We start from the raw sequence: 25,544 nt of genomic DNA, 5'->3' as shown, positions 1-25,544 counted from the left end.
TGTTCATTGGTTTAGTCTTCTGTTGTCATTTTACTGGGATGTTCTTCCCATTTGCCTTTGGTTTGGTTTGGTTTGGTTTGGTGCTATTCCTCTTCTCTGTCAAGAGAACATCTTGAAGTATCATTTGTAGGACAGGTTTGGAAGAGGCAAATTCTTTTAGCTTTTCTTTACTGTGGAAGAATTTTATTTCATTTTCAAAGACAAAAGAAAGCTTTGCTGGATATGTTATCCTAGGCCGACAATTTTTTTCTTTTAGAATCTGGAATATGTCACTCCATTCTCTTCTTGCCTGTAGAGTTTCCTGTGAGAGATCTCCTGTGAGCTTAATTGGCATTCCTTTATATGTCAATTGATTTTTTTCATGTGCACATTTAAGGATCTTTTCCTTATGTTCAATTGAAGAGAGCTTGATGATCATGTGTCTTGGTGAAGATCGCTTTTGGTCAAGCCTGTTGGGAGTTTTGTGCCCCTCCTGGAACTTGTTTCCCAATTCTTTCTCTAGATTAGGGAAATTTTCCTTTATTATTTCATTAAATACATTTGCAAGCTCAGCTTCTCTTTCTGCACCTTCTGGGACTCCCATAACTCTTACATTTGGCCTCTTAATAGTGTCTTTCAATTCTTGAATACTTTTTTTGGCCTGATCCAGCTCTGCTTCCAGCTTTTTGTTTGCTTCCCTCTGATGACAGGAAATACCTTCCAATTCTGAGATTCTTTCTTCTGCTTGCTTCATTCTATTTTGGAGACTCTCCACTGTACTCTTAATTTGCTCTACTGTGTTCTTAATTTCTGATATACCAGCCTTGATTTGCTTTATTACTTCCTTAAATTCTTTGAACTCTTGTATGTGCTTCTCATTGTTGATCAGAAGCTTTAAAATGAGTCTTATGGATTCTGTGTGCCCCATTTTCTCGATGTCTTCCTCAGTTAACTCTGAGATTGGCATAGGGTTTTGCTCCCTTGCAGGAGAGTTTTCGGCAATATTCATTGTGCCTTTGTCTCTTCTTTTGCTCTTGATCATTGTACTTCTGGTTAGCAGAGTCTTCCCCTTTTGGCAGGTTTCTAAGCTGTGTCACCCACAGGGCTACAATGCGATTTTACTTATTGCGGTTGGTACACAACTTTTCTTGGAGCCACTTGTGCCACAACCTCCAGCAAGTTCCAGGACTGGGTTCTTATGTCAGATTTCCACTGTGGTCTCCACAGCCCCAGCTCACCACTCACCACCTCCTGTGATACCGTGCTGAGGCTGCACCGTTGTCTCTGCAACCTTTCTCCCACTTCCAGTTGGAGCAGGTCCCAGGATGAGAGAGACACCAGGTGTCCTATATAATTAGGTTGTTGGTGGCGCTGATCTTGCTGGAACCTGTTGGACATTAGATCTGGGTGCCACACGGACCTATTTTGACCCGTACAATGCCACAGTCAGTATTATTTTCCTACGGGACCAGTGCAGTCTCGGACCTCAGTAAGTTCTCGCGAGCTCAGCACATGCGCAGTTCACTATTGTCCCCTGCAGTCCCAAAGCTATTGCCATAGTGCCCAAAATGGCGCCTGCCGTACAACCACTAAGGTTCTTGATTTGCTGGTAGTCAGATTCGAGGGCTATCCCAGACCTGCCCTGAGTGGAACCCGTAGAATGCCACGTCGTTGCAGTTCACCCAGACAGAAAAGAGGTCACTCCCAGCTCAGCGCATGCTCAGTCCTCTCCCTTGCCCTTTCCTCCTTACGCAAAATGGCGCCCATTCAGCTCTAGGGGGCTGACTGGACTTTGAAATCCACTCTGTTCTCGCACTGCCCGTCTGAGATCTGCTGCTCTGGCTCTGCTCCTGGTCAAATCAAACGGACCAGCAGAACGGACATTTCTTTGTCTGGGTTCACCTCTCAAGCTCCCAGTCAAAGTCCCTTCCCACCTGGTTGCTGGTGGAGTTCTGGCTGCTGTGGAGTTCAGATTGCCGTGCTGGAATATCAGTCTCTGCAACACCACACCGTTGTGTCTGCTGCTTTCCTGTGTCGGTCAGTCTCCAGGTACCCCTCTGTTGTTGTTCTGTCCTTTCTATTTCCTGAAATATGTCCTCTCTGCTTCATCCTGGTTAAATGTTTTTCCATCTGTATAAACGTGTCGTTACCCTATTCCGCCATTTTGATTCTCCCTGACCTTGATTCCTAATGGTAGCCTGGGAAAAGCAGCAGAGAGTAACCAAGTGCTTGTGCCCCTGCCACCAGTGTGAGAGTCAGGGAATGAGACTCCTCTCTCTTGGCTTTGGCCTGACCCATTTCTAGTCAGTTTAGACATTGGAGAGTGAACCAGCAGAATGAAGATCTACCCTCCTACCTGCCACTGTCTCTGTCTCTCCCTTTCTCTGTGCAACTCTGACGTCCAAACAAACACATATTTTTAAAAAGAATGGTGAACCACTACATGAATTACATTAAAGCAAAATGTTTCATCCTAACTGAAACACACACACACGCACACAAACTGAAAACTTGACTTTTAAGACTTGTGCAATGTATTTCCAGCAATAAATCTTTATATAAGGTAACTGAAGTACACTACTGGAATTTGTGCTAAATGAAAATATATCATTACTACACAGGAGCTAGTCTATGAATCCTAGGATAATTTAACAACAGTAAATATGTCAACATAGCTTAATCACATTAATCAAATAAAAATTAAAAAGTAGATGCCAAAAATCATTTAATAAGCTGCAATGATCAAAAGTTGAAAGATAATGGGAATAGTAATCTCAAAAGCATGATAAAAAATTTATCAGAAACCATGACAAAACATCATATTAAATGCATAAACATTAATTGTATTCCAGAGGAAATGAGGAACAATATTATAGCTAACATAGTTTTTGGAGATCATATCAATAAGAACATAAGTTATGTAAATATTGGAAATAAAACTAATTCATTTCTATGTTGAAAATTAATTTTTAAACAGCAAGGCATCTAGATATGAAATATACAGTTCAATAGTTTTATTTTATACCGAAAATAACAAGTTTTAGATATCAACTCTACAGACTTTTCACTACAAAATTCCTAGCAATAAACTTAACACTTACGTAAAGAGAACATAAAACACTAACTGAAGTTCAGAATCTGACCAGAATCTAACCAAATAAACAGTTTATTGAGTAGATCATTTACCTTTGAAGCAGACTGTCTTTCTGTAACCGACAGTAAGTCAGCAATTGGCAACAGTATTAATGCATTTTCTAAAATTCTCCGGACTGTAGTCTTTCCTCCACCTGTTGGGCCCACTAACATCACACCAACACACACCTGAAACACAATTTACAGATGCATTCGTATATTTGCCTATATCAACTGACCATCTCTTCCTCCAATTTATTCTTTACTTCACTGTCATCTGGCTTGTGCTTTCACTGACAAGGCTAACGTTCACATCACCAGGAACACAAGCCTCCAACAGTATCTTCCCCACATGGATATACTTGTGTTCCAAGCATGGCTGTGAGCAGTTGTGGAAGACATAGAGCGCATCATCTCATCAGCATAAAGGACAAGCTTATTTGAAGCCCAGAGTGAAAAAAATAGAAAACAAAAATCAAGTAACTTTAAGGTAGAAGTTGGGCATATCTCTTGCTAGTGCTCTTTTGAGCTCAATCCTCTTCTCATGTAACACAACTTAGCATCTGAGGAGGTGGGTCTAGCCCTCATATTATCCCACAGGCTCTGGGGAACTGGCCCACGTGATATTACTCTGGCTACTGCTTTTGCAGTGAATAATAAAATGCTCAGTGTTTCTGACCTAGGAGTCCAGCTTCTTTTACTAGTTTGAACTGTGGCAGGCTAACTTGTTTGCTCATAAGCAGAGTAAAATTTTGACAAATATGCAGATGAAGGAGAACCTGTATAAACTCTTACAAGTATTAATTCAGTTTTATATAAAAATTTGAATAGCACTTTTTGACAGGAGTCAAAAGGCTAATTCTAAAAACCCTATGCAAGAGAAAGGTCAAGAAGGATTGAGAAAGTTTTGCAAATAACAAAAGTGGGAGATAGGTATCATCAGAGATAAAGACTCACTATAAAGCTATAATAATTAAGATTGGGCGACATAAGCATAGAGACAGAGAAATAGCCTAAAAGGATAAAATTTAAAGTAAATCAACCCTATTATATGTGAAAACTTGGTATTATGACAGAAGTAGCAAATCAGTGAGAAGAAGTTGGAAAAAAAATATTAATATATGGAAAAAATAAATCCTTACCTGATGCCTTAAAACAAACTTGAATTTAAAAGTGTAAAATGCAAATATCTCAAACTTTTAGAAAATTATAGAAAACAATTTTTAACAAATAGGTTATTTCTCAAAATGGAACCACAAAATTCCCCCAAAACTATAAAGACAGTTTTACTTCATCCAAACATCTTTATATACAACTGAATACTTTCTAAAAACCCAAGACTTTGAGAGTTTATTTGTAATGTCCATAACCAATGAAGAATTATGATGCATAAGGAAAATACATACATTCACTAAGAAAAAGACAGGAAACCAATTGACTCATGAGTCTACTACAATTTTGGTAATTCAAAGAAAACTCAAAAAAAGGATGTGCAATCTTCTTAGCAGCGAAGTGAACACAAATGTTTTGCCAAACAGCTTATTCATAGAGAACAGCAACTTCAAAGGACGTACAACTATGATGCAAAATATTTTATAGCATGTTTGAATGGGTTTTACAACCTTGTTAATGGGGTGAGGGTCAAAGATGAACCTGCTGAGAGTTAAGGTGAAAAAACAAATAATAAAGACTTAGGGAGCTAGCTAATCAATAAACTACTTAGTTTTAAAGAATAACAAGAACAACAAATTGCTCTGTTTCCCCTCTGGATCTTACTTTTGGAAATCCATGCAAATAACTACCAAATGCCAAACTACACTTACCTGAAGTTGAGCATAAAACTGTATGACCTTCTCTTTCTGGGGTGGCCAATGTTGCAAACTTAACTGTTGTGTTGCAACACGTATTACTTTCTAAAAGGAAATAACAGTAATTTAAAATCTACTCTTCATTGAACTTTTTTGTTTTAAAGAAAGATTATTATTTTTATTGGAAAGGCAGATTTATAGAGAGGAGAGACAGAAAGATCTTCCATCTGGTTGTTCACTCCCCAAACGGCTACAACTGAGTCAAGCTGAACTTAGGAGCCAGGAGCTTCTTCTGGGTTTCCCACGTAGGTGCACAGTCCCAAGACATTGGGCTATTCTCCACTGCTTTCCCTGTCCATAAGTAAAGAACCAGATAGGAGGCAGCCAGGACACCCCATATGGGATAATGGTGCTTGGAGCTGGAAGGTTAGCTAGCTGAGCCAATGCACAGGCCCCTTGTAAATTGAACTTTTACATTTAAATATCCCAAATCTCTCTTAACTAAGTACAAATTACTATCCTTTGGGTAATAATCCTGTGAGAATAATGAAACCATTATTACTCTCTTGAAAAAAGTGTAACACAACATTTTATGTTCACAGATCCCTGGTAACATAAATCCTCTTCCAAACTAAGAACCCATGTTTTAAGATACATTTAGACCATTGCTCACTGGGAGCAACTAGTTTTTAATACCCACATTGGAAGAAAATATAAAGTGTCTACACCTTTTGTGGTCCTAATCATCATAAAGTTGTAAAATTTGCATATTTAAATTTTTCAATGTTAAGAATATCCTATGGGCCCGGCATGGTAGCCTAATGGCTAAAGTCCTCTTGCCTTGCATGTACTGGGATCCCATATCAGCGCCAGTTCATACTTCAACTGCCCCCACTTCCCATCCAGCTCTGTGCTTGTGGCCTGGGAAAGCAGTTGAGGACGGCCCAAAGCCTTGTGCCCCTGTACCTGCCTGGGAGACGTAGAGGAAGCTCCTGGCTGCTGGCTTCTGATCAGCTCAGCTCTGCCTGTTGTGGCAATGACAGATCTTGGAGAGTGAACTAATGGACAGATCTTTCTCTTGTATCTCCTTCTCTCTGTGTATCTGCCTTTCCAATAAAAATAAATAAATCTTTAAAAAATGAGAATATGCTATGATGGAATATAAAATTTGCAAGAATGAAGACATGATGCAGTTGTACAATCAACTCTTCCAGGTAGCTACAACTTGGAAAGATAAAAAGAGGAGGGTTTACTCCAGTGTAGATACAAATAGCAGCTATGCCCATGGACAAAAGCTGGCTTGTCCTATCTCCTGTTCTGTTTTTCATTGCTTTCATACCTGCAGTGTGATAGAGTAAAGCAGCTGTATAACACACTTAACAGGATAGTACAATGGAAAAAAGTAGCTCCGACAAGACCAACGGGAGGTGATTAGCTAGCAGACTCTTTAACTGTAAGCTCTTTCAAATGGAGCTGATAAGCTCTCCCACTCAAAGCCTGGATTTCGGATAGATTGAGATGCAGGGGTTATGAATTCTGTTCTTCTAATTATATAAACCTGGAAGTCTCACAGGTATGAAACAGGAACAGCATGGGATACAGAGATGCGCACCATCAGAATCAGATTTCAGACAGACCAGCCATTGGCTAAGCATTTCCACACAGTTGAAATATTATACAATATTTGTGGCTGTACGTACTGTTCACTAGTGCCAGCTGGATGAGAAACAGTATGTAGTTGTCATGCTGGGATATGGTTTTGGTGGATTCTCAGTTAAGGGAACCACGTGGACCCATCACAATTGCCTGTTTAATGTGACTTTGATGCTTGAATTTCAGGTGAACAAACTCTATATTTAATGAGATACAGTACTTTCTGGGCAGGCTCTACATGGCTGATCATCATGCAGGCCATCAAATGCAAGGGCGTACATTTGGCCTAGCTGTTGAGCTGTCCCAGCCATGCACTGAAGTGCCTGGGTCAACACGTAGCTCCACTCCTGACTGCAGTTTCCTCATAACGCAGATCTTCGGGTGTGGAAGTGATGACTCAAATAATTCGGTGGGAGCCCAGGATTGAGTTCTGGGCTCCCAGGAGTGGCTCATGTTAGCAGCCATTTGAGAGTGAACCAATGGATTAGTGGTCTCTATGTCTCTCAAAAGAAAAGCAAACACACTAACTAAAAGACTGTGTTACTCCAAACTTAGTTTTAAAATAATTGCAACTTTAACCTATGATCTTTTTAACACTGCTATGAATTCTATACTATCATCTGGTAACAATTTATTAAGCTGTTGGTAGGTTACATATTTATCAATGTGAAAATAGGCAAATTGAGAGAATAGCAGAATGGACTCACATGATTGTATAGAGAACTTTTCGATAAGTTCAGACTGTCATAATGAAGCCCATGAAAAGATGGATTTGCAATCAAGGCCCAAAAATAAAATCAGTAGGGATGCAGTATTGTGGCGCAGCAAGGTAAGCCTTTGCTTGTGATGCTGGCATCCCGGATCAGAAGGTCCCGCAGCAGTGTGCTGGTTTGAGGCTTGGCTGCTCCATTTCCAATCTAGTTCCCTGTTTATGCACCAGGGAGTCCTGACTTCGAGTTCTGGTTCTGGCATTAGCCTGCTGAGTCCCAACCACCGTGGCAATTTGAGTGACCCAATGGATGGAAGATCTTTCCCTCTTTCCCCCTTGCCTTGTATCTCAATTTCTTATCATTGCTCATTTTAGGAAATTCGCAGATTTTGTCCAAATAAACAGAAACTTGCATACCATTAAAACACTAAAATATAAATAGAATAACATGAGCCTGTAAAAAAAATCCAAATAAATCAACACAAAATAGGCAATTCCTAAATAGAATGTCAACTATAAAAATAAAAATATAACCAAAGAATATACTAGAATTCAGATTTGCCATGTCTACAAAATAGGCTAATATACCAATCAAAAAAAGCATATTGAGATCACCAGCTCTAACTCTGTGGAATATTATAAAAAAACATATCCCTGCATCCCTGCCTTCCACTGTGCTGGTCTTGGATGTAGACTGGGATCTGAAGAATGTCAGGAATCCACATGCTAGCATTTAACAGAGACAGTTAAACTATGGAGATTGAGCCAATGGCTACAAGCTGATGTTGATAGGATTACAGGGCTCCACTGTGCCAGGGTTTTACCGTTTCAGTCTTTTGTTTTCACAACTATGTGATTCTCAAAGCTCTCCCTTCAACATCAAAAGCACAGACACATTATCTTCATTGGACATTTGAGAGAATTGAGAAACAAGCTAAATCATGGCCTTCCTGGCCCAAGGATACACAATTCTTTCCATCTGACCATGGTGTTCTGAAAACTCTTGAAGTTCCCCAAAAGGGAAAATACAAATGCCCAAACATTGTTAAAAGTTCTGATTTACTTGACAGGGAGAAGGAAGGAGACTATGAGTCCTGTATCCACTGATTTACTCCCCCAAATTGCTACAACAGCTGATGCTGGATCAAGCTAAAGACAAAACCTGGCAACTCCTCAATCTGTTTGTTCTTGGGTGGTAGGGAGTCAACTACATGAGCCACCCACAGTTGCCCACAGCTTCCGTGTTAGTAGCAAGTTGCAATCAGTACTGGCCTGGGCAGTTGTACCAAAACACTCCAATATATGATACAAGGACCCCAAGCACTTTACCTAGATCTTCAAGTAATTTTATCTCTCAAATTATAACACGCAAAGAATATTTCTGGAAAAACTGTAGCATTTAGTGTATTAACTTAATTGCTAATTCATGGCTAAATAAGTCATGCTGATTTTTAAAGGTCTTAATTACCTCCAAGGCAGACGGATTTACTTTTGTGGTTGTCACTGAAGGAAAAATATCTTCTACAATCATTTCAAAAAGTGGAATATCTTCAGGAGGAAATTTTGGTAAGCTAGCTTCTCTTATAGCCTTGGTAATGATCAGTGTTTCGGCTGCTTCAGACGCATCACTTTAACAACAGAAAACAAACAAGTTAACATGTCTATCTGCCGACATTCAATATCACCTAGGGGTAGCCATCCCAGTGTCCTTACCTCTTCTTCCTTGCTTCTGATCAGCTGTAAAGCTTGGGTGGGAGTTGCAGGCTCCCAACTTGAGGGACACTTTCTAACTCATTGAGAGCTCCCAGTCACCAACTCATTGATGGACAATTAGTGGAGCTTTTAGTTGTAAATACCAGAAAGGAATTTAGACTTGTATAAAATACAAAGTAACAAATCAGGTTATTAAAAACCTCCAGGGGAAAATGAGCCATATATGAGCTATATGTGGGTATGGACGAGCCGTGGCTGGGCTGAAACTTCCAACCGCAGGAACCAGAACGGGTTGAAGACCAGTTAAGGAAGGCCGCTGCTCGTGCTGGGGCAAGAGATGGAATGAGTGGTGCTGGCCCATGGACCTGCTGGTATGCGCCAAACATGACTCCAGGAGGGGTCTGATGGAGGAACCTTAACAGTTCCTCTGACAGGACACTGACCCTACAAATAAGCGCAGGAAGCATGGAGGAAAACAACCCAGAAGAGGCTATGGAAAGTGTCCCACTGGCATACATCTGGCTCGGGTTGAGGGCGGACCTGGCTGAGTCGGTTCACGTCATCCACTGGCAAGTCTGAGCGCTGGAGCTGTGTGGGGGTCTGGCCAGGTTCGGTTGCGATAAACACAGTACACAACACAAAATGCCAAGGCGAGGCTGCCTGTGCCTGTTAGGAACGCAGCACCCAACCAGCACACATCCACTGGTTTAAGTGAGGGTCGAGTGTGTGATGGGCAGACCCGGGATGGACTGCAACACTCATTGGTTCCAATGGTGGTGGTCAGGGCTGAGAATAGAACCAACCCAGCGGTTGCAACCACCAGTTGATGGGGTGATGGACTGAGTCGAGCACTGTGCTTGCTAATACATATAGGAACCTGATCTGGGAACACCTCAGAGTCTCTTTGGGGATCCCTTCAATCAAAACGGAGGAAACAGAACATTAACCAAGAAAAGATGGAAGATGGAGTAGATCAACTAACCACCTCAGCTATGTGTTGACAGTGAAACACTGGGCCAGGGGAGACTCTATGATGAACTATGTCAATCAGTGGACTCTGCACCTGCCTCATTGTGCCTGGATTGCTGCTGATGGTATGTTGGAGCTTTTGACGGAACGGGATGATACTCTGCTGGCTCTGCCTTCAGCCCAGAGGGGGTCTCCCTGAGAAGGTGTTGAACTTGACTGGACAATGGGACGCTGGACTATATGTTTGTTATATGCTGGCAATGAGGGAATCCCAAATGAACTTGAGCTGTGGTTATGCAACGGGGTGGAGGAATCCACCATGGGGGGAGGGTTTGGGGAGGGGTGGGGAAAATCCCAGTACCTATGAAACTGTCACGTAATACAATGTAATTAATGTATAAATTAATTCAAAAAATGCAATAAAAACATTAAAAAAAAAAAACCTCCAGGGGAGGGCCAAAACTAGGCTTGTTAAGCCGTCTGGTTGGCAGGGTCACCACAATAATACTAAATAGAATGTAGGCATGCAACAGCCAGGCATGCAAAGAAACAACCAACACCATCCTTGGCTCTAGGGAACAGTTAGTGCTGGTAGCTGGGAAGTATCCCTGGTGCTACCATTCCTGGTACCTGGCTACAGATGTCTCCATGGCTGTCACCCACCAGAACAGGTTCTATATGCGTCTGGTTTCCTTTTCCTTTTTGTCTGCATATTCCGATTTTGACTGCTGTGTCAGATTTGCTAAAGTTGGACATCAAAGTCACAGCTACAAAGGAGTCTGGAAGAGCAAGTAAGCGGCATAATGGATATTCACTAAGGATACAACCTTAGCTGCGGCTGATTGGAGCATGGCAGTGACCTGGAGAGTGATGCGGGGGTCAACCAGCCTTCCACTCAGAGGAAGGTTGAGGATTTTCAGTTCAATAACACAGATGACACTAGATCCTATTGGAAGCCTGCTAAGTATTTTCAATATATTCAATATTTTCAAGTATTTTCAAACTGCAGTTAGTTGAATCCATGGATATAGAACCTGTGCATGTGGAGGGCCACTGTGTGTTTATGTGAGTTTACATCCTACTTGTTGCTCTTCTGGGGCTGGGGTTGTGCTGTAGCATGTACATCTGCCACCTGTGAGGTTGGCAGGCCACATGGGAGCCAGTTTGTGTCCTGGTCACATCACTTCTGATGTAGCTCTCTGTTAATAGCCCGGAAAAGGCAACAGAAGATGGTCCAGGAGTCTGGGAGACAGAAATGGAAGCTCCAGGATCTTGGCTTCAGCTTGTCCCAGCCATGGCCACTGCAGTCATCTGGGGAGTGAACCAGCAGATGGAAGCTCACTTACGCTCTTTTTACCTCTTTCTGACTCTTCCAAAAAAAAAAAAATCTTTTAAAAAAGTTTATTGCTTTTCTAAATGGACTTTTATTACGTTTTTCATTACATAAAGGTTTATGTATATCTAAGAAGAAAACATTGCTCTGGGGAAGCATACTGGATAACTTTGTGCATATTTCCTTCCCTTTCGTTGTATTCTTAGGTAGTTTCTACAGGTTTTCCTGTGACACTCTAGCTCTCGGTTTTTTCACATTACTGAAAATTCTACAAATTACTTTCCCAGGGACATATAATTCTCTTTGACATAACATTCAATTCCAAATTCAACGTACCTTCCAAACCGCTGTTTCTCCTTTTCAGCAATTAGTAAGACTGTCTTCAGAAACCGCAAGCCGAAATCATAATGATCCTATCAAACATTGAAGAGTTGAGTTATATTACATAAGCCAGTCTAAAAAAGGTGAAATCAGAGAAGTTAAAAGTTCAATATTTGAACTTCAAAGAAAGAGTAACAGGTTAAAAACCAATTTTAACTAAAAGTTAAGAAATAACAATTAGCATCCCAATAAAATTTTGTTTCAACTAGAAAGGGGTAGATTGAAACAATATTAGAGAAGTAGTTTGGAAAAAAATGTGGCTAGCTGATCAAAGCATTTTGGGTTGGAAACAAATACTCATTAAGCTGGCATCAGGATTACTTGGGAACTTTATGGAAATTCAGATTCTTTAGTCCCACAGACATAGAATACAATCTTTACAAAATTCATAGAAAATGCATATCATGAACAAACTCATGCATTTCAAAAAAGTTTTTTTGTATCCAAGTAATTTGTACTGACTTGTCATAACACACCTGAATCAGATCTAGTTTAAGGCACTCAGAAAACTATCAGTTTAAAAAGTGCTCCTGGGCCCAGAGTGGTAGCCTAGTGGCTAAAGACCTTGCCTTGCATGCGGTAGAATCCCATCCAGCTCCCTGCCTGTGGCCTGGGAAAGCAGTTGAGGATGGCCCAAAGTCTTAGGACCCTGCACCCGCGTGGGAGATCTGAAGAAGCTCCTGGCTCTTGGCTTTGTATCAGCTCAGCTCTTGCCATTGTGGCTGCTTGGGGAGTGAATTATCAGACAGAAGATCTTCCTCTCTGTCTCTTCTTCTCTCTGTATATTTGACTTTTTAATAAAAAGAAAGTCAATCTTCAAAAAAACAAAAAGTGCCCCTACCACAGCAACAGGAATTGTGCTAAGATTAGAGTAAGAGTAGACATCAAACTTACAGCAAAGCTTGGATAAAGGAGTGTGAAATGCTTAAGAGAAGTTACAGGAGCAAAGATTCAAGCAAAGCACAAGCTTATGGACAGGCAAGAAGGGACAAGATGATGTTGAGGGTGGTACTTGTGACAGATTATTCAAATGAGTGAAAAAAGTTAATATTGTTGGTGCTGTTTACTCGAGAGGCCCAAAAATCAACAGTAGGAAAAAAAAAAACCACTGAGCACCTCAGACATACAAACTGGTTCAGCTTGCAGATTCTGACTGCAATGTTCAACGCAGCCAACTTTCTGTGTGCAAACTGTTGTACTCAGATCAGCTGGAGATATGCACAGAGCGGTCAAAGAAAACTTTAAGCAAGCAGGATCAAGATCCTGACGCGCTTCTTTGATGAACTGTAAGGGGAGACAAGACATAAGCAAACCACACCAGGAGGGGAAGTTTCAGTCAGGAGCAGAGGTCACAGTGTGGTTTTACGGGATGCTCCAATCCTTTTCCTGCTGATTTTCTTCTGGTGGGCCAAGAATGATAATGTCAGCTTCTGGAGGAATTATTTTAACAGATAACCAAAGCTTTAGCAGAGAGACCATCTGCCCCAGACAACGCTTCTGCTCATTTTCCATGTTGCAAGGACAATTTGTTGAGAGTTTTACTGGGAAATCATCAGGCATCCACCTTACAGTCATGATTTGACTTCTATTTGGTTTCTAGTCTTAGGTCTTTAAAGGACATCCATAATAAAATATTCATTCATGAAAAGACTGACATAGGGAAGTTCCCAAGATGCTTAATTCTTCAAGGATGTTTATGTTGAAAAATAAACTAAATAAACTTTCAATTTCATACTACTTTTGTATTTAATAATTTGTATTATTTATTTGTACTTTATTATTTATTCATACTTTATTACAAACTATTACTTTGTATATTTAGTATATTTTGTATACTTTGCATGTTACATTTTTGTATACTTTGTATAAATTATATGATTAAAATAATCATTAATAATTTGCAGTAATACTTTGTATTTAATAGTTTGCATTAGTACTTTTGTATTTAATAATACTTTAATATTTAAACTTCAGCTTAATATTTAAACTTCTTCAGTTTTCTATGAACATGTTGAAGTCTTCTCATAAAATTAAAAACTGGGCTGGAGAGCGGGGAAAGAAATGCCAAATAAGCTTTGAAATCACTGCTCTCTCTGTTAGCTTTCTTGTATGGAATATTATAATTTCCAGGTTTTGAGGAAATTTCAGTTTGGGATCTTGAATGACTTACATTTTGCCTAACGTTGAAATTGGAACATATACTCAATGTGTCCATGGGGACTCGAGCTCCATTATTTATATTTTCCATTTTTTGTATTATCATTCCTGAATCAACACCAGGTAAGTACTACTGAAGTTATTTCTACATTTTTTATTCTTATACAATCACCTTGAAATACTTTACCTTTTGGGAGAGCTGTTTGTGAGCTAATTCACAAAGGCTGACCAGCTTTCCAGAGAGTGATCTGGAAGCCTTGAACCCAGCTGAAGACAGAATGGTTTCAGCAATCATTCGATAATCGGGCACCATCATCGCCACTGGGCGAAACAGAGATTGGAAGTTATGTGGGAGCTCTACTCGACCTGGGTAACTTAAGCGGGGGAAAAAAAAACATTAAAAAAGAACATCACTTTCCCGTATTTCAAATCAGGAACCACTGCCACCAGATAATTCCATCAACTTTTTACACAACCTTTCTCTGAAAATTGGATTTACAAGATGGTTTCTATTTCACAGAGCTTCTTGATTTATCTCATTTTGCCTATGCCTCCCCCTGAAATCCACCCTGGATCAGCTTCCTTATGATTCGCTCGACCATAGCAGTGTTCAATCAGGTTTTATTGGACCTGCCCCGCCTCCACTCCCTGTAACCATCATTTTCTCATTCCTTCTGCCACTCATCAGCTTTTCTGCCTGGGTTCTCTTTGTGACACAATGCTGATCTTTTTCTTTTTCTCTGGCTATGCATGAAGTGAAAATGCCCCTTGGGCAGAAGCTTCCTGTGGAGCTCATCCACACGGACAGAGGCCGAGTTGCAGTTGTTCCTACGTGATGTGGGTAGCGGACAGAACTCAGACTGGTGGTGGAAAGTAAATGATTTTGAAAAGTCAAGCAAACATCTATCTGTGGATAAGGTTTTAGAAAGACTATGATCTGTGTCTACTCTCACCAGACTCACCAACACTTACCCAGGTGTCATGGTGATGAATATTGCACAAGACATATTGATACGAATCTCTTTTCCTTCCAGTACAAACCTGTGAGACAGGATTCATCACTGAGAGACTACTTTTGTGTAGGCCAGAGAATGCTAGAACCATAGGTGAATTTAGGAACTCACCGAAGGCAATGCCACATCTAAACCCAAGTAGAACACGCCAAGTAGAATAAAGGCGAGAGGAAGGAGAACACATGTTCATCTCAAGCCACAGCTGTGACGCCCGGTAGGATCCAGCCATTAGCTGATCATAGCTAAATCTTTTGGGTACATATATGAGCTGATCTACCCAGGGAAAAGAATCAAAGGAGATCTGAAGAAAATACCAGGGCTCTGCCTGGACGATGCAGTAGAAAGCAGGGTGGGGCACATGGTAGCAGGTTTTAGCATGGAAAAGAGTCTACCTCCCAAGTCCTCCCACCCAGAGGGGTCAAAAACTTTGGGAGGACTGTGACACAAAACTTTCAGCAGGAATATCACTGTTGGTACCAGCAGTAGGGACAATGGAGAGAAATTCTGCAGTGCTTTCTCAGGTGGGCAAAACATGAGAGGAATGTGAGAAGATTTTGGGACCTCACGAATTAAAATGGAGAACATGCTTTAGGAGTTTGAGTTAGCAAAAATGTGGGTTATTGTGACCCCCAACTATAACCCTAGATTTGTAAAGTCTGGAATACACATTCAGTTTGTACAAAAATCCTTGACTAAAGCCACAAGTTACTGAACGTTAGTTTGAGCTAGAAATGTTAATAGAAGTTCTAAGCCACCAAATTAATTTATATCCATAAAGCAAACTACCTAGATTCCTAAATTTTATCTGAAAACATGTTTATTGGTCATCATAAACATTAGTTATTATAACATAACACTGTTACTACTTAAAAGCATATGAATTTGATAAGAAAAAAAAAACCCCAATCAGCATGAGAAAAAGCAAGCTTCAGCTGTGTGGTAAATATCTTTCTACATGTAAAATTTAAAGAAAAAATTCAAAAATATTGGTTTCTTCAGATATAATCTCCTAAGATGAAGAGGTAATAAGATTATTTAAGTTGATTAAAAATGCACATATATATTTGCATAAATCTTGTGGTAGATCCAAAGACCATCCCCAAAGTTGGACACTCATTCATAAATATTTCTCTACACTGGCCTAAAACCTATATGTGCTTTTTTTTTTAACATAAGATTCACTTTAATTTATTTGAAAGGCAAGGTCACAGAAAGAAGAGATTGAATCTACTTTGAAGCAAATCTCTATTTTTACCTGTCATTTTCTAACTTATGTATGACAGTTACGGCAATCGTGGTGAAACCTCATTTAGTATTCAGTTTATTTCACCAAGGACAATTTAGACTTTTCCTAAGGTCTGAATTTGATGTTTCAAGTGACCTGCAGTGAGGTGGAAGCACGTGACTTCACTCGGTCACTTCGGTCTCTGTACTTTAGGTGACAAATGCTAAAGTGTGCCATCCTTACCTCGATATTGGTCATTCCCAAAAGCTGAACAAATATTTGCTAAAATGTCTGATCTACAATAAGATTATAACTTAGTTTTATCTGATGAGCAATGATAGAAATTTATCCTAATTTTCTATATGCATAAATGTTATCCATGTGCCATTGAGAAGATCAAACCATGAGCTAACTGATACGAGTGAAATCGGTCATCATGTGTTATAATGGAGTTGATTAATCCTCTATAACTTTATATATTAGAATTTTGCTTCATTGTTATTCTCCTTCTCAATTTTTAAATGTTGTCCCTTTAAGCCTTTTTCTCTCTTTTTAAAAATTTGTCCTGGCTGCTCCATTTCTAATCCAGTTCTCTATTTATGGCCTGAGAAAGCAGTAGCTGATGGTCCAAGTCCCTGGGACCCTGCATCCACATGGGACACTTGGGAAGAAGCTCCTGGCTCCTGGTGTTGGGTCAGCTCAGCTCCAGTCATTGTGGCCATCTGGGGAGCGAATCAACAGATTGAAGAGCTCTCTCCCTCGTCCCTCTTGCTGTAAAATTTGCCCCCCCCAAATAAAAATAAATCTTAAAAATATGTATATAATCTGTAGGATCCAATGGTCAATACTATTATTGGGTGCTAAGGATAAAGAGAGGAATAAAGTAGATAAAATTCTTTTTAAAAGAATTATGACATTTTAATTATATGTACATTTCACATCATTTGTCAAGCAAACAGTGAAGAAAAGTGCCATTCCTTTTGATATGTGCTATAAAACAAAAACCAAAAACACCCCAAATAATAAAAAAGCTCTGAAGACCCCATCCAGAGAATACCTGACAATACATGTAACGAATTTCCCTTCAAACAGTATAGACAGTATTTAACAGATACCTGACGGAATAGCCGGCTTTCGCACACTTAATGGTTAGGATCTGGGAGGCCAAAACAGAAAGAACTTCTACATCAATTCGATTGAAGGCATCAAAACAACACCAGGCTCCTGACTGAACCAGCCCAAAAAAGAATTTTTCCACAGTCTTCGGAGGACAAAACGGGGAAACAGGGAGAGAATGAATGAGAGAGGTTGGCTGATTACTAAACTGCCACAAAGGTGGGAGGTTTTGCTGGGATATCAATGTGGACACATCTTGCTCCAAACAAGGGAGCACTTGCGGCATTTCCTCCCCACAGGTACTTCTTCGGTAGGACTCAAAGCAACAGATGGTTAACCTCTGGACAAATCAATTCCTTCTCCTGTCTCTTCTAAGAGCCTAAGCCCACAAGAACAATCTCTTGGCACTCTCAGGAAGCACACGTGGGCGGTCAAAGCCGGCAACTAGAGCGGCACAGCCCGGCAACCACCGATTATGTCACAGTGCTGCGTACCTGCACCCTCCACCCCCAATCAGATTAGCACTTAAAATGACTTTGTATTTAAAGTGTTACTCTCAATTGTTTTATATAGTTGTATTCCATCTAAGCTCATGCTTCAAAAGGATTAGCTGTCAAGAAAGATTGAAAATCACTGTTTAACAGTTCAGCTGAATTAAAAGCATATGTTTTAAATTTCTATTACATTCTAGATGCATGCTCTATTTAAAACTATTAATAGAACTTATAGTTCTATTACTACTAAGTGACTCTCAACATTTTTTCTTATTTCTTTCATTCTTTATGTGTACATTTTTTTTTCCTGGAGCATAGATATTGAAGCTTTACCTTATAATCCAAATTCTCAAGACAGTGGAAGACCACACAATGCTTGCCTAAGGCCTGAAAAATAGAAAATACTTTAGTTCTTGAATTATGCGACAAAATTCCAACATCAAAACTGCCAGATTAGTAACATGTGCCCTTTCCAGAGACTTTTTGCAAGGTAAAATTAGAGTCAAAAAACTTGGTATGATACAAATGTACATATGATGGTTTTACTATTTTGCGCGCGTGCGCACACACACACACACACACACACACGATCATTCACATGTCAGTTAATGCTATTCCAAATACATTCAAAGAGAACGTGGGCTTACGGAGATTGACCTCTCAGCATACAATCGGCATTTAAAAATTAATCCATAAATTCACTGAATTAACAGGTGTCGATGGTAAAAGCAATGAATTTTTCGACAACAGGCACTGTGTCAGTTTAGGGCATCATTGAAATTTGTGTGACAGAAAAGACATTTCTATTCTGTACATGGAAGTCACTTACTTTGGCTAGGTCTTTGATAGTCTCTGTTTTTCCTACACCTGTTGGACCAGAAGCACAACCTCCTAGGTTCAAGTGGAGTGCTCCCAGGAAGGTTAACCAGCATCTGTCTGTGAGGGGCGTAATGACCAGCCTTGGGGTACAGCCCAAGTACTCATAGCCGTAAGCCAAAGTGGCATGTCCTTGAGATACGTAGCATAACTTCTGCTTGTCATCCCACTTGTACTGTAAATGTCTGAAAGCAACATTTTAAATGATTATTGGGGTACAATTTTTATTCAAATGAAGAAACATCAAGATTAAAAATGAGTGTGGACTCAACACACTGAAATTGAAAAAGAAGAGTGGCAGGATTAGATCAGAAATGTGAGAGCTCAGAAGACACTACACAGGTAAGTGGTTTCCCCTCCGTGGTGAATGGCCTGGCGGGATCACACCACCTAACAGTGATGCCCACCTAAGGGAGGGTTTCTATACAGGTTGCTCTGAGGAGGTTTGGTTTCCAATCAATAGAAGCATTCATCATCACCATCTGGACCCTTCTTAGAAGGGTTCTTGAGAAAAATGCTGTTTACATCCAGAAACATGATTTTCTGCACACTCAGATTTCCATTGATTGAATGAACACAGTAAGTCAAATAGCTAATTTTAAATTCCGTCCTCTACATGAACTTGAGTTAAATTTGTGACTCGTTTGTAACCTCATGGGATATACTGTTTTGGCTTTTGTCTGTGTCCCTAGCAGTGCTGACTTATGTCTCAAAATAACATTTTCAGGGCCTAATCAATGAAGGAATGCCAAAGAATATTTTTGGAAAGAATTTTACATTTGATAATTTTTAAATGTCATGGGAAAAATAATGTTTGTTAATAGCTTGGTATATCTTTCAATTGATGATGTCACTGATAAGCTTATATACTATTCAAGTCCTTTTAAATGCTTCCAGGAAAAGGTCATTTTATAAATTAATATTCAGAATAAGTAAACTTTGAAAACAGAAGAATGAAATATGCTCAAAATTTGGCAAGCTCTTAGGGGAGAGAGCATAATCCTAAGAGAAAACCTTTAGGGAAAAATTAATTCAAAAGTTTGAAATGTCACAGTTATGGTAGGAATTTTTATTTCCTTTTCATCTCTTTTCATCAACGACAGTGGCCTTCTTTCGTCTAAACTTGTATTTTTTAACTAACTACCTCTGGCTAGGAGGAAGAAAGCTGGCTGGAAAAGCTTTACAGTTTGCTTCCCCAGCCTATTGTGTTCCAGGAGAGAAGAGGATTCAGCAAGAAAAACATCCTCCTTTGGCTGAGTTGAAAAAGGAAAAACTCAGCTGTGAGAAGACAGTGTTCAGTTCAGGAAGACGAAGCAGAAAGAAGAACGAGGGAGAGAAAAGGCTACACAAGAATAAATTGATCAAAGTGATACTTGCAGTTTGCTTAGAATTTTGGTATACACTCAGAAATTTAAATGTTTACGAAATTTGAAGTCAAGGATCCTTTTATCTCAAGATCTGATGATGAGAAGTTATTTCATGGAGTTACAATTTAGATCCACTCACCTTGACCACTCAAAGTCCTCTGCCTTGAAGACATTTTTAAGCAGTAAATTTATCACCAAGTCTCTGCAGTGAACATACAGGATGAGCAAGGCCCCAAGCACGGCTTTCCTTCGAGAGTTACAAGCGTCCCGCAGCATCAGTTCTGCAAGCTGTTCTAGACGATCCAGCACGCCGGCACGGACTTTCTCCAATGCTTCTTTTGGTTGATAACTCATGAAACTTTTAATGCAGTCAGAACAAAACATGATCTGACTCTGACAAAGAGATACATATATAACAGAAGCTTAACTTTTCATTTTGCAATGAGTGTGTTGCTCTATATGTGCCATATATACTGACAGAGAAAATGTTTTGAGGGCTTAAAATAGAATTTTGATGAATATTTACAGAATGCTTATTCATTTATATTTTCTAATCTTAGATTGCTAATCCCAACATCACTAATTAATAACCTGTCAACAATAACAAAAGAGCACTCCAAGAGGAAATCAGTATTGCTTTCTCCATTGATCTTACAATATACCCAGAATCCATTGTGTTTGTAGTCATAGAAGGCATGGGACAGGCAACCTGGTGAATTGAACAGTCTCAGTTGCTAATTCTGTCTTTTTCAAAGGAGACTGTTGACTTGCAGACCACTGATCAACAGAAAGGTGGAGACTGAGCTTGGGAAGTGGACAGAAACCAAAGCCGACTCAAGCAGCAGCAAACCTGGTGAAGGTCATGTCTGTGCTGTTGCCCCTGGCACATGTATTCTAGATTCCCAGCCTCAGGAGAGAAGACCCAATGGCCCAAGTCCCCTCCCTGGGATATCCTGGGTAGGCTGGAGGAGGAATTTTTTCAGTGAGAGAGATTGGGAACCAGAGTGTTCATCTGCAGTGGAATTCTTAATGACTGTATCTTGGGATGAGTCTGTCTGGAAAGCCTCAGTGGCCACAAGTATGTTTTATATTCATTCAAAGACAAGTCCTAGTCATGTAACATGTTAAGAAATGTGAGATACAAGAGGGATATAAATTGCCTTCCAGGCAACAGAATTTGCAGTAGATAAGGCATATATGTGGGAAAAACTTGGGCATAAGTACAGACTGAAGCTGATAGTCACTACTGTCAAGTATTGTTTGGAAACAATACAGATTGCCTCTTAGTTGAGCATGTTTGAAGGACTAGAGGTGCAGAGATGTTTCCTTGATAGAGAAGGTTTGATTATCTGAATTTCCTATTGAAATGTGCAGACTGATTCATTATCACTTTGCCATTTGGTCACCTTTGTAAATAGCAGCTTGAACAAGTCCTTCAGTTTAAGATGTAACAGAGAATAACAAAACGGATCAAGCATCTCTGATTATGTTAATTTGTATCCACAATCCCAAGTTATTTTACTAGCAAAGTTTTGGAAAATTGTGGTAAGTCAAGTCAAAGTAAAAAGACATGATGTTATTTTTGTTATGTAAATAAATTACTTATTTGAAAGAATGATGAAGGAAAGGCAGACAGAGAAATACACACATTTCATCTTTCACTCTCCCAATGGGTCCAATAGCCAAGGAATGGCAAGGTCAACATTAGGAGCTGGGAACTCCATCAAGGTCTCCCCCCTGCATGTAAAGGGCCAAGCACTTGGGCCGGCACCTGTTGCTTCCTAGATCCTTAGATCCTTAAAGCAGGAAACTAGATTGGATGCATTCGTCCCAAGTAATCACCCTGTGATGACATTTTAAAATAACCATCAAGTAACCATGGCTGGGTCAGGTTGAAGCCATTAGCTAAAGGCCCACTCTGCATTTCCCACAGGGGAGCCATCATCTTCAGTCCCACAGGGAGCACATCAGCAGGAAGTAGAATTGGGAGCAGAGCTACTGGCATTCCAAGTGGCATCTTAAATACTAAGCCAAATGTCCAGAATGAAGTTTTCACCTCTCTCCACAGCCTTTCAAACCACGCAGATTCCTAGAGCGAAAATCAGAAAAGCCCCCTTCTCCCTTAGCTTCCATGAGAAAAATCTCCTAATTTTCTTTCTCTCTCCAGCTACTCTTCTTCACTCTTCTTCCTGGATGCCCCTTCCTCCATCTACTTCTCAAATGTTGATGTTTCTTCGGGCTCGCTCTTTGTCCCTCCTCCACTCTCCTGGGCGAAATTTTACTGCCTCCACGGTTTCGACAACTACTTCTCAAAAGAATTGCCAATTTGGACAAGAATCTAAGTTACCAGCTGAGCCATGGATAAAAAAAAATATGGTACATAAATATACACAGTGAAATACTACTGTTCAGTCTTTTTAAATGATGTTACTTTGCCATTTGTTGCAACATGAAAAGAACAGAAAAGATTTTTCACCCGTAAGCAGTGGCAGATACAATTACAAAAGAGTCCTTAGGGGGATATTGTTGTGGCATAGTCAAGACATGGCTTGCAAGATGGTTGCCAGTTTGAGTCCTAGCTGTCCAACTTCCAATCCAGCTCCCTGCTAATGGCCTGGGAAAGCAGAAGATGCTCCAAGTGTTTGGACCCCTGCCACCCACATTGGAGACCTGGAAAAATTTCCTGATTCCTGGCTTTGTCCTGGCCCAGCCCTGGTTGAAGCAGCCATCTGGAGAGTGAACCAGTGAGTGAAAAATTTCTCTCTACTCTCATTCTCTTTGCAACTCCGAATTTTAAATAAATAAGTAATTTTATTATTATTTTTAAAAAGAACAGTTAGGGAGATGCAACACTGTTGGCTTTGAACATACAGGAAGGGACTCTCCTCCAGAGTCTCCAGGAAGTGAACAAGGCTCTGCTGACACTTTGACTAGCCCAGGGGGACCTGAGTTAGTCTTCTCACCTCAACTTCAAAGTTAGTATTTAATTTTTTAACTCCTGAAGTAAAAAAAAAAAATGCATACAATGAAATATAATGATTCACCTAGGAAAAATAATCATTTATGAATTATTTCAATATTATGAAGTTTGAAACCCACAGGAAAATGAACTTTTACAGTGAATACCCATACACTTATCATCTGTATTCCACAACAAACTTTTTGTTATATTTGCTTTATCATATTTATATCTATATGTCTTTCCATTCTATTTTTATAATTTTATGTATTGTATTATTTTATGATACACTTCCATAGGCTCTGGGATTCCCCATCCCCACTGATTTCCAGTATATTATTATAATAGTATAGTCCTTCATAAACAGCATAAGTTCATCATTCTGCTCTTTAAGTGTATCCTGACATTGTAGGTTTGGACAATGGCAGAGTCCTTCATCTTATTGTCAAAATATATTTAGCTGTTTCTCTGGGAGTCCATCTTTAATTTGGAAGTAGAGATGTATACTGCATTGTATCCTCACATCTGTATGTGACAGTCCATTACATAGTTACTATACATCCCCTTAAATGAAAAACCATAAAACAACATCAACAGGAAGGAAAACAGAAAAATTTAAAACATGAAGTTAAATAACACGCTACTGAAGAAGTGAAAAAGCAAATAAAAAACCTTTTTGAAGAAAATGATGCTACTGTATGACCTATGTGTCACTGAAGACATTGAAAGCTTTTCTGGGTAAGTTGTTCTGGGCTGACAGTTTTTCTTTTTAGAATCTGGAATGTGTCACTCCATTCTCTTCTGGCCTTTAGAATTTCCTGTGAGAGGTCAGCAGTGAGACCGATGGGGTACCTCTATGTTAACTGACTTTTTCACGTGGATATTTAAGAATCTTTTCCCTGGAGACCTATTTGAAGAAAACTACAAACTGCTTAAAAAAGAAATCGAACAGGACCTCAAAAGATGGAATAACATCCCATGCTCCTGGGTAGGTAAAATCAATATCATTAAAATGTCTATATTGCCAAAAGCAATATATACATTCAATGCAATCCCAATCAAATTGCCCAAAACATTCTTCACAGATCTGGAAACAATGATTCAAAGGTTCATCTGGAAACACAAAAAACTGCGAATAGCTAGAACCATTCTCAAGAACAGGAAGTTAGCAGGGGGAATCACAGTCCCAGACCTCTGGACATACTATAGGGCAGTGGTTATCAAAACAGCCTGGTACTGGCAAAAAAATAGAGAAAAATATCAATGGAGCAGAATAGAAACACCAGATGGGAACCCACACAGATACAGCCAAATAATCTTTGACAAAAAGACAAACGACAATCCAGGCAAATGGGAAGGTCTGTTCAAAAAATGCTGTTGGGACAACTGGTTGATAGCCTGCAGAAACAAAAAGATAGACCCACATCTCTCACCATACACTAAGATCAAATCTAAATGGATAAAAGATCTAAACCTACATCCAGAAACCTTCAAACTCTTGGAAGAAAATGTTGGAAATACTCTACAAGATCTAGGGGTAGGTCCCGACCTCCTAAAAAGGACACCAAAAGCATTAGCAATCAAAACCAGAATAAACAAATGGGACCTCATCAAACTAAGAAGCTTCTGTACAGCGAAGGAAACAATCAACAAAGTAAAAAAGCAACCCACAGAATGGGAGAAGATCTTCACGTACTACATAGGTGACAGAGGGCTAATTTCCAGAATATACAAAGAACTACAAAACAACCAAAATGTCAAAACAAACAACCCACTCAAGAAATGGGCACGGGAAATGGGCAAACACTTCACAAAAGAACAAACCCAAATGGCAAATAAACATATGAAAAAATGCTCAAGTTCCCTGGCAATAAGGGAAATCCAAATTAAAACATCAATGAGGTACCACCTAACGCCAGTAAGACTGGCCCACATGAATAAAAGCACCAACAACACTTGTTGGCGAGGTTGTGGGGAAAAGGGAACCCTACTCCACTGCTGGTGGGGCTGCAGGTTGGTACAGCCTCTATGGAAATCAGTATGGAGAACATTCAAACAACTCAAAATTGACATACCGTATGATCCAGCAATAGCACTCTTAGGAATATATCCAAAACACCTGTTTTATGAGAAGTCAACATGCACCCTTATGCTCATAGCAGCACAATCAGTAATTGCAAAAACATGGAAGCAACCGAAATGCCCATCAGCAGAAGACTGAATAAGAAAGCTATGGTTCATCTACTCCATGGAATACTACTCAGCTATTAAAAAAAACAAAATGCAGTTCTTTGTGGCCAAATGGGCCAAACTGGAAACCATAATGCTAAGGGAAATGAGCCAATCCCAAAAGGTCAGATACCACATGTTTGCGAACATGTTATTTTATGTATATTATGTTATATGTTGTGTATAAACTAAAACTGAATTGACAATGAGGTGATCACAGAAGATGGTTAAGAAATTGCAATTGTTTTTAACATATTGGTTACTCAATACTATAACTATTAGTTACACAACGAAGTTAATTGTTGCTGAGGGTATGTTGGAGCCTTTAATTGATCGGGTAGATAATCTGATGGTTCTGCCCTCGGACCGGAAAGGGTCTCCCCAAGAAGCTGAGGAACTAGACTGGACTATAAGATGTTGGACTCTATGTT

The 25,544-nt window shown here is 39.7% G+C and overlaps 1 protein-coding gene across 15 annotated transcripts in view; it reads right to left on the bottom strand.

Annotated features, from left to right (window-relative positions):
• Window positions 1-25,544, bottom strand: part of DNAH14 (dynein axonemal heavy chain 14) — a 230,288-nt gene that overhangs the window by 127,212 nt on the left and 77,532 nt on the right. For 14 of the 15 annotated variants that reach the window (XM_058669242.1, XM_058669230.1, XM_058669231.1 and 11 more), the window contains 10 exons: window positions 20,065-20,318; window positions 18,512-18,743; window positions 18,016-18,069; window positions 17,188-17,333; window positions 14,807-14,875; window positions 14,022-14,208; window positions 11,633-11,709; window positions 8,750-8,909; window positions 4,935-5,024; window positions 3,166-3,300 (listed from right to left, as the gene is read on the bottom strand). In XM_058669242.1, coding sequence (XP_058525225.1) covers window positions 3,166-3,300; window positions 4,935-5,024; window positions 8,750-8,909; window positions 11,633-11,709; window positions 14,022-14,208; window positions 14,807-14,875; window positions 17,188-17,333; window positions 18,016-18,069; window positions 18,512-18,743; window positions 20,065-20,318 — 1,404 coding nt within the window. The remainder of the gene's footprint in view (window positions 1-3,165; window positions 3,301-4,934; window positions 5,025-8,749; window positions 8,910-11,632; window positions 11,710-14,021; window positions 14,209-14,806; window positions 14,876-17,187; window positions 17,334-18,015; window positions 18,070-18,511; window positions 18,744-20,064; window positions 20,319-25,544) is intronic. The other variant, XM_058669232.1, reaches the window with a different exon arrangement.

This window comes from Ochotona princeps, chromosome 10 (assembly GCF_030435755.1).
Source record: "Ochotona princeps isolate mOchPri1 chromosome 10, mOchPri1.hap1, whole genome shotgun sequence".
In the NCBI taxonomy this organism is placed as follows: Eukaryota; Metazoa; Chordata; class Mammalia; order Lagomorpha; family Ochotonidae; genus Ochotona; species Ochotona princeps.
Note: the sequence above shows the minus strand (reverse complement) of the source record. Positions and strands in the feature narration are given on the sequence as shown.